The 10,552-nt window shown below is 37.0% G+C and overlaps 1 protein-coding gene across 1 annotated transcript; it reads right to left on the minus strand.

Moving 5' to 3' along the window:
- Nucleotides 1–3,375: 3,375 nt before the first annotated feature.
- LOC130053848 (uncharacterized) lies at nt 3,376–8,345 on the minus strand. The gene is made up of 2 exons (XM_056161456.1): nt 7,636–8,345; nt 3,376–5,192 (listed from the first exon to the last, which is right to left on the minus strand). Exons 1-2 carry the CDS (start codon nt 7,638–7,640, stop codon nt 3,590–3,592), a joined length of 1,608 nt encoding a protein of 535 aa, XP_056017431.1. The 5' UTR covers nt 7,641–8,345; the 3' UTR covers nt 3,376–3,589.
- Between the last annotated feature and the right edge of the window lie 2,207 nt (nt 8,346–10,552).

Here is a 10,552-nt window from a genome sequence, read left to right on the forward strand (position 1 = left end):
TTGGGATAGCTTTACAGAAATAAAATTCATGTGTTTTGATATATTTGCGTCCAAGTGCCGTTATGAAGAATCATCACAATAGCAAGTCACATGATGGTTTGTGAAATACGTGCAGCTGTCCCTGCTCGTGATTTCTGTTAGGCCTCTTTAGCTTGTAGAATTTCCTTCATGCATCTGGTAGAACGAGATATGCAATAGCAAATTTACATCAAATGTTCTATTCATTCCCCAAAACATTGATGAAGCTTCTGCAGACAAGTAACCCAGGTAAAAGGCTTTTTATAACTAATTCTATTACAATTGAAGGTTTCCTCGCAACGAAGGCATACTTCATTATAACCCCCGTTTGTCCGTAGACATCATTTGTCCAGAGGATATTTTTAACACCAATTTAAACTTCATGTATATCTGATATAACTAATGAAGTTGTGCACCTGCTATTTTGATTGAGATATTTTAATATTCAAGGAAGTTTGGGATATTTTTCTTCCCTTTTGAGGGGGTGCTGTCAGTTTCCAGAGTATATTTTAAAAACCACGAACAATGAAATTGATTAGCCTACATGTACATGTAATATCGCATACTTATGTATAACCTATTCTACACAGGGGCGGATCCAGGAATTGCGGTCAGGGGGCGCAACTTTATGAGACAGGGGGGTTGGAGGCTGCCTTGAGGCCACCAGTGGGTCCAGAGCGAAGCCCTGGTGGGGGCCCCGGAACCTCCTGGATTTTACAGATTTTATAGGGCTTGAAATATGTCTCCTATGTAGTCATTTTTACTATTTTCTGTCATTTTTAAGAAGTTGAAATTAATAAAATGACGCAAATCTTAAATCTTAAGGGTTTTTGTAAAAAATGCAAGTTCTCCCAATAGAAGCAATTCCATAAATCAGCAGGTTTTGTCATTTTTTTCTCTCAGAGAGTGGAAGAAATTATTGCTACTTTTATCTTTTACATTTTTCTAAACAAGAGACCACAATTAACCTTATATTTGAAAATCTTAGGGGGGGGGGGTTGCGCCCCCTTGAATCCACCACTGCTACCCGCTGTTTAGATCAATGTACATTCAACCTCTACGCTTTATTGTTTGCAGTCGTGTAACCTGTTAATATGAAATCCTCCACCCATGAAAGGAGGGGGTTCAACTGATACTATCCATGAAATGGCTAACTTTTGAATAAAATCAATATATTGATGCAAAAGAAGTATGATCATTTTATCAAAAATAGCATAATTTGCTATCTCAAAGTTAATTTTTAGGGGGCTATATATGAACTTATAAATATCGCAGTATCTGTGACGTACAATGTACATGTACGCTAACAGTAGGGCTTCTATCGCTCTTGCTAGATTACACCCTTCCCTAAACAAGACTCGGCTCAGCATTGACTATTATTCCGTACTCCGATTTCACTGCCAGTCCCGACTACTGGTGAAGACGTTCTGGTATTTGACACAACATTTAACAAAAACTAAATTGATTTTACAGTACTAGTAGTCTACAGCCTACACTTTTTTTTACACCCCATTCGGGAATATTTCACTCATATGGAGACATAATCACTGCCGGTGAAGGGCTGCAAAATTTAGGCTTATGTTCGGCACTTACGGCCATTGAGCAGGGAGGGATCTTTATCGTGCCACACGTGCTGTGACACCGGTTTGTGTGGTCTCATCCGAAGGACCACCCCATTTAGTCGCCTTTTACGACAAGCAATGGGTACCGAGGACCTATTCTAACCCGGATTCCCACGGGATTGGTTTACATCGATCACGTGAAAACCACACACACACACACACACACACACACACACACACACACACACACACGTAAATATATACCATAATTATACGATCAATACCGTCCGATATGCATTCTTTCCAGGAGTTCTCCCCCATTAGTTTCAAAATGGCGGCCGAATTTATAATAACAGGCAAACATGAAGCAAAACGACTGACATAGAATGCAGTTGATATACCGAAGGCATGTTTTACAGACGCAGACACGAATTTCTGTGTAGTTATAAAAAATAAAAAGGGTAGAACTGACCGAAAAACCATCATCCTTGTCATCAATGAAGCGGGCAGACACAAGGTTTACACCTCGATATACCTAAGCCCAGACCCATTATCTGTTATACCAACTATTTAACATTCATACAATTTAAATTCTGACTCCTTATTAATGTAGTAACTATCAATAACTGTTATTAATATAATGAAATGTAAACAAAAGCATTCGGTACGATATATTTGGTAAATTCCATATTAGTTACCCTACTCGTGATTGTGTTATTAACAATACAGGTCCTCAATTTAAGAGATACATGTACATGTAGTATATTTTCCCATGCGGTCCGAATTTCCTCCAGAAGATGTTGTTTGGTGTTAATAAATTCAGCACGGGTTTCCAGTGTTCTTTTAATTTTTGACTAAATGGTCTCCTTAATACTGAGGGAAGGAAACTGTACAAACCAAGATGTTGTAATTACAGTGTTGTTTGGCATTTAGTCTTTCTCTGAATAGCCTTTTATATGGGAGTATTATCGTCCAGAAAGATATTTTGGTCAACTGGAAATTGTCTAGCTAAACAGGCCAATATATTCCTTGGCATTTATGTTATCTTTGACATTAGCTAAAGTTCAAATTCCCGTTATACCCAGCCACCCACCTCCAAGATGAAAACAATCATTCAATGTTCCATTCAAACCCCCCCCCCATGAAGTAATTGTTTATCTCCTGATACTGAATAGTTCCTATAGTCTGGTTTTTTAAATTACTACCATTGGGTAAAATGCTGTCTGATGTGTTTCATGCCAATTGTTAGGCCAAGGCACACTGATTTTGACTATGGATTACACCGTGTACCTGATCAAGACATCGGGCTCACGACGGGTTTGACCGGTCGCCAGGGGATACTTAATCCTCCTAGACACCTGATCCCACCTCTGGTATGTCCAGGGGTCCGTGTTTTCCCAACTCTTTATTTTATGTTCCTTCTAGGAGTTATGAGATTCATCACCCTTCGTTATCTTCACCTTCCTTGCAGTCACTGCCCATACTTACTGTATTTCGCGACAGCACCAAACTCCCAAGACCTTTTGGCCGAACATTACAAATGAAAACCATATTGTACATTAAACAAAAGCAAAGACGTTTACTATAGTCTGTTTACATATGCTTTCAATAGAACTTTATGATACAGTTATATTAAATTTGCACATTCATTTCATTTAATCATTAAGTTTTAAAGTTATTTACAAAGTTTCACGATGCTACATTTTTATATCGGCACTTCAAAACAACGTCACTAGTGCGTCGATCTCTTTCGTACGTGGACGTATCGCCCAAAAGTTAACTGAATAGATTGTCCTGTAAAGAAATTGACGTTTTTATTAATAGTTAATCTATCTTCATGCATCTTTCACCATTGATAATTATAATATATGTACAGAGAACATAAAGTAAAGTTGCTACCCGATTACTGAGGTGGAAACCAATGTGAAAAAGACCCGCCCCTTGTACTTATTTTCTGGATTATGACGTGTATGTGGGAACGAGATATTTAGTCTACTTAGTAACACTACCTAATAAAAAGTATGCATTCTTTTGAATTTACAGTATAGTATGTACCAATCAAGAAATGTGTGGAAACGGTAAAAAATTAACAATGGTGCTAGTAACTTTTGTAAATGATCCCAGTTTTCAAATATCGGGCCCTTGATGTATTTTGACTCTGCATAACGGGCATCAACAAAACTGTCTATTATCCAATATGAGATGTTGCAGGAAGCCATAAAAAAGCAGAGAATTTCGGTAGGAATGTGGTTGCCTTTAAATTGAAGTCGGTTAACTCTTTCTAAATGTATCAACAAAGTAGTTTGTGAGAAAGCCACGTAAATGTCCAAACAATTGCCTGCTATATAGATAGTTCCTGCAAGTGTTGGGAGGATTCGGATACCCCCGATCATTCCGAACATACAGACGGCTACAGTGCCTGTTGTAGAGATAAGAAGTATGTACTGGCCTGGCTTAAGATAGTAATTTCCTGGCTCAATGTTACCCATAATATGGATGTGATAATAGATGAGCATTATCACTATTGTCATGATAACTTTGTAGCATGTGTCAATGGATATCCACGTAGAAAACATCTCTGGTTGAACAAAGACGAATATCACATTGCCTGTAATAAGTGTTAGATTGACAATAATGACTACAATAATGAAACTAAGGTAAGTAACAGGGTGGAGATGTTGGTGGATCCTGTCTGCAGATGTTCGTCTTTCTGATGAATGTAGGATTGGAACCATTTCATCAGACGACCACCGGTCGTCCTCCTGTGGAGCATTGCTTTCAGAACGTTTTGGCATCATTCCCAGGATTAATCCGGAGGAGAGCAAAAAGAACTCGATGTTCGCTGGTGAAAGGTAAGGGTTCAGATTAGACGCGACATATCTTGTAATATTTGATCCCCAAAAGCAAGGATCTTGTGACCTGTTTACATGTGTGTTGGAATCTTTTTCGTAATATTCTGCTATTTTCTTCTCTTCAGAGATGAACCACAACACAGCATTCGTCATTAGCGTGATCAGCAAACCATAGTTTATGGAGATATAATTTCCGAAATTGTAATGAATGAAGTAACTCACGAAAGTTATCTGGATACAGCAGAATAAAATAGTGGTCAGATTACTGCAAATCAAGTACCATCTAACCTTGTATCCGGTGGTATTTATCTTGTGATTAAAATCTAAGCAACTTATGTTTGTCGTCATTTCTAAAGCCTCTCCAACAACAGAAGCCATACCGAAAACCCATAGGAATGTAATGGCAATTTTTAGTCCGTCTTTTTGTTCTCTTGTATCATATCGATACCAGGTATCCGTATTACGATGAGCAACAACAGATATCCATAGAATAGCAAATATGGCGATTAAAACGATTACTAATATGATCACTAAAAAGGCGATAAATGCAAATTCATTTTCGGAGCGCTCACGACAAAAGACTGCGACGAGGACGAAGCAAATGGAGGTGAGACAGGTGATGGTCACAGTTGCACCTATCTGACCATCGGAGCGGTGGTCTTGTGGGTCGGCTGGATCACGTGCACCCCCAGCGGTTAGAGGATCCACAATCACGGCATTTCCAACGGCCCTTGTGATTTCAGGTATTTTCATCAAAGTACTGAAAGATATAAAACAAAATAGGATACATGGCTATAGACCTTACATGTCATGCACGTGCGTGTACATGTACAATCAATATATATATATATATATATATATATATATATATATATATATATATATATGGACTGAGAAAACTTGTAAAAGACCATACGACAACGTTGTGACGGTTCTCTGTGTCATTCGTGATAATTGAAACATCTACAATAAAATCTTTCCTGTACTTAATATTGCATTGTTATGTCAATACCAAATAAAAATACAACTTTTCCATCTCCAGTTTCCCATATTCATATAGCGATATTCTATCGTTACCTACATATGACGTTTTTGTCTCCAAACTGATTCGATACGTGAGAGCATGTACTGAGTAGGATCAAGTTCTAAACCAAAGCAGGTTATTGACAAATAAACTGACGCTACAGTTTAAAGTCAGCATTTTGCACAATTCTGTGGTCGTTATGATTATATGATCTTATTTGCAAATACAGCCTACATGTATCATTAGGCCAAGTGATGTCTGCATGGCATGTTGCATACCAATTGGTAGGTCGTTCTTTGCAAATTGATTTTTACTATGATTGCCTCAATTTGTTTTTTAAGACGGAATTTAATTCCGCTTGCACGTATGTGGACATGATTTCCTAAATAATTTAATTCTTATTGTATCCTTGTCTCTGATTGGTTAAATTCCAATTGAGGAACGCAGGTTATTTTTGTATAACCTGGTTTGGTATGGGGACACATGCCCTTGACAACCAGAAGCCGGAACTATTTTTTCTCTCTCTAAATTTACATCGCAGCACTGTTTTCAGCCTTTTATGGAATGGAAAGTCAACGTGTACAATAAGATACTTCGGTTTGATACACATACTGTTTTCTCGTTGTCAATTAGCATCTACTTGTACGCTAATCACTGTTGTAAATCATCTTTCTCTGTATGATGATGGAATAATTTTAAAATAGATTAAAACAAAGATATTATATTCGAATTAATGATTTAGCAAGTAAGAATTGTCCTGTTCATTTTCAAATACATTTCTCACTGGGAAAGGGGGGGGGGGGTCATTGCTGATCCGCCTTTCAACAAAGCAAACAAAAAAAATCATACGTCACATTTTACCACATGACGTCAAACACATTGACATGTGGATCACGATTTGTCACTTGCTTACATATTTTCTTGTGTTGGATTTACTATTAGTGAAAACTTTGCATGCAAGGGTAAGTTTTCATGTAGCAGAATTTTTCACAGAGTTAAAAGTCGCAAATTATTGCATTTTCTGATATTTGAAGACTTATTTTAGGTAGATCTAGGCCTAAGTAATGCGGCAATTTCCCGTATTTTCTCAATCTGTCGGAGATGAGGGACTTCAAAGGGCAGCGAAATACGCATTGCATGCATAGTCTACACATATTTTCTGTCATGACAAACTTCACCTTCGATATAATAATTTTTAGGCTAGGCTCTGTTGAACTAAGACAAATTGACAACGAGTTAAGATGGCGACCTTCTATAGCTACATGTAGACGCTTCGTCGTTGTTGCTAAGTGAATCATTGCGCGGCTCAGTTGACTTGTATTTTTCCGAGTTTATGTACATTTTGATAAACGAAGGTTAGTATCTTTGTCTCCTACATTAAATTATAAGGAATGACTTTAATTCTGGGGCAAGTTATACGAGTATAACCTGGTTTGGGTCAGTTTAGGCTTTTTTTATCGCGGATTATAAAGCGTAAACTGACCCACATCAGGTTATACTCGTATAACTTGCCCCAGAATTAAAGTCATTCCTTAATTAATCCAAGTAGGTTTATGATTTTCTTAATGCATGCATCCCTATGTAGCGAGATTAACAAGCCAGGTTTTTAGGTTCTTTATGTGTTCACTATGCTGTCTTGTTGCGGTGGCCTATGACACCCCATCTTGTATGTTTTTTGTGTACATATAGGTGTTTTGTTCACCTTTACCTGTATATTTTGTATTCAGTTTTGTCACAGCAATGACTCAGCCATATTGTATTTTTTCTGTACCTATGTTTGTTTGTCCCCCTTTACCTGTAGATCTTTGATTAGGTTTGTCACAGCAATGACTCAGGGACATACTGGTTTGCATATCAGTTGTTTATTTTTACTACTTTGCACTACTGGTCAAACCTTTTCTATCTATTTAGTCACATTGCATTATACTGTTTATTGGGGTTGCTGCTAGTCAAATTTGACCTTATTTTTTATGTACTGTCCCAATTTTTTAGTTGTGATTTACCATTGTTATTTGGCTTATTACTTTGTCATTTATCTATTGAATAAATGACCGTTTCTTATTCCTCAATCAGGGTCGTCCTCAATACGTGTTTTGTCTAATTCTACCATAGTAGTCAACCGACATAAATACATATGTATGAAACTAAACATAGTAATTAGATAAACACGTCTACTTACCCCATCTCGTATCCCTGACCTAGTGTAAGGAGATAACTCTTTCAAAATAGATTCCTTGTCTATTCAAAATTATTTAAATACCAAGAATTTTAAAAGCCAAGACGAGAATAAAGCTTGTAAAATAGCATCACGGAAGTGTTAAATAAAGAACTGAGATTCACATTTAAACAGGAAACACATCGACTAAATTTTAAATGTAATCATAATATGGCATGAATTTGTATATTTTTCCTGTTTAAACTCCCATTGATTTAGAGAATTCAATTTTATAATTATTGGGGAAAAAAATATACTCTGATGGTTCCAATGTCAAGGTCGGTTTTTAAAAAAATCTAAAATGGCTACGTCAACAAACGAAATTATTTGAAGCTGGGAGTTTTCGGGTCGTATGGGGCTTTAATGAATATTTGAAGGTATGTTTGGACACAGCTATAGTAAGAAAATATGTTAAGAATTTTTTGATATTAAATTTATGAGACAGCAACACAAGAATACAACGATATCAGGCCTCAATTGTGCGCAGCTTTTTGTGCGCCGTAAATCGAAGGTTTTTATTAAGGGTGGAACTGTAGCTCTCTGTTCCGTCAAAATATTTTTTCAGAGAGCTACAGTTCTGCAGCTAGAAAAATTGTTGTGTGTGGCGGAAAACAGCCAAAAAAAAAAACCAAAAGAAAAACCAAACAAACAAACAAAAAAAACAACAACAACAACAAATTAATATAACGTTGTATCCACATTAATTCACAATCAATGTTGACCTGTGGTAATATTTATTACTAGAATATTTAGATCCTCTCACGGCACTTCCTTATTTAACAAATTGTTTAACAAATTGGATTTAAATACATGCCTTTCTTCAATGAAAAAGTAAAGATACCGAACAATGATCATGGAAATAGCATATACATGTATTTAATTTAACCAAATAATACGACTGGCTATATTTATTCGGGGTAGTAGTTTTCATGCATTGACTATTCTACCTGTATTAATGGTCGCTATCTTTCATCATATGTATTCTTTAAAATTTTAGATGTCGTTTTACATGCTACTCGATTTTTTTTTCGCTCATAGAGACTTCACCAGATATAGGTGAAATGCCACAGGTTTTTATTCATTAAATGCACTACTCCTACCGTGACACGTGTATTCCATTTTTAACGTCATATCTGAAAGACTTGTGATGTCACTGTTAATGCCGGCGGTTTGACGAAGGAACGCTCGCTGTCTTAGATTTGACGCAGTTCCGAGATCGATAATCGAACATGGACATACACTGTACATGAATTGAAGTTCTGATTAATCAATAATCAATCGCAAAATCTATAGCAATGTATTTATAAACGATACATGTCTCTGATACATGAGTATTTACACGGAATTGGTCTGCTTTAGTCTGCAATAGACCACATACCAGTCCAAAAATGTATGAAAACGATAAAATATTAGCATTGGCGCCAACATTTCTTGGATATTTTCCCACTGATTTGCACTAACAATCCATCCAGATACGTGATTAGACTCCACATACGTCACATTAATAAAACTATCTACAGCCCAATATACAAAGTTACAGATAGCCAGGTAAAAACAGAGGAGTTCCGAGGGAATTAACCTTCCCTGTGGTTCAGTAAGCACAATTCTTTCAATATGAATGATTAGAATGGATTGCCAGACTGTTAGAAAGATGTCGAAAATATTGTTGGTCGTGTAAAGATATCCTTTTAAATCTGAGAACTGGATTCCACCGATCACTCCTATAACACCAATTCCTATAGTTCCTGTTGTGGTCAGTAAAAAGAGATACTGCCCTGAAGACAGTGATCCATGATTCTGTTGTTGATGTCCGAACTTGTAAATCCGATAATATATGACCATTATAGCGCTAAGCATTAGCAGCTTATAGACAGCATCAGCGACAACCAAGGTACAGAAGGTAGCGTAACTCTCTGGGCTTACCTTAGTAAAAATTATATTGGCGATCGTTAATATAATGTTCACGACTGTGATAAATGTCACAAACAAGAAATACGTTGCAGGATGTTTTTCGTGTGTTCTTTCCAAGTGGATATCTGATTGCTCGTTATGCAAAAGCGGTATTAATTCGCTAGATTCGATCGCATTTAGTTGAGGAATTTCCTCTGTGCTGTCTGAAGGGAGCATCCCTAATATTAAACCAGCAGACAGTAGAAAAAACTCGATCATAGCTGGCGATAGATATGGATGAAGGGCTACCATTACTTTTTTCAGAATCCAAGAGTCCCAAAAACAAGGGTCTTCAACTAATCCCGGTATTTGACCCTTCTTATAGTAATCATTCACGTCGTCCATTAACGAAATAAACCACTGAACAGCATTTGTCAGTAACACGGACAGTACACCGTAGTTGATAGCCAGATGATTTCCAAGTTTGTATCTCATAAAGTAAGAGAAGAAGCCTAGTTGTATACAGTAAAATACGATGTGAGCAATGTCAGTAAAGACCCAGTGCCACCGTTTCGAAAATGTGGGGTCTGCAATGGTCAAGTTACCGTTCAAACATTCGATATCTATGGAAAGTTCTATGGACTTATCAACAATGGTCGCCACTCCGAATATCCATAAAAAGGTTATGACAATCTTCGCCCCTTCTTTTCGCCCTTTCGGATGATAATCTTCTTGATACCAAGAGTCTGTATTTTTATAGGCAAGCACAGATATCCAAATCAACGCCACAATAGCAAATATAACAATTGTCTCTCCCAATGCCCAAGTGACCACGTAAGCAATGTTATTTTCTATTTGAATATTTGCAAATACTCCAATCAGTGCGAAGCATATTGAAGTAAGACACGTCACGGTAACTGTAGCGGCAATTCTTCCATCCGACTTGTAATGGCCAGTTTCGTCATTAATCACATTACCAGCGGTCAGTGGA

This window comes from Ostrea edulis, chromosome 1, assembly GCF_947568905.1.
Source record: "Ostrea edulis chromosome 1, xbOstEdul1.1, whole genome shotgun sequence".
NCBI lineage: Eukaryota > Metazoa > Mollusca > Bivalvia > Ostreida > Ostreidae > Ostrea > Ostrea edulis.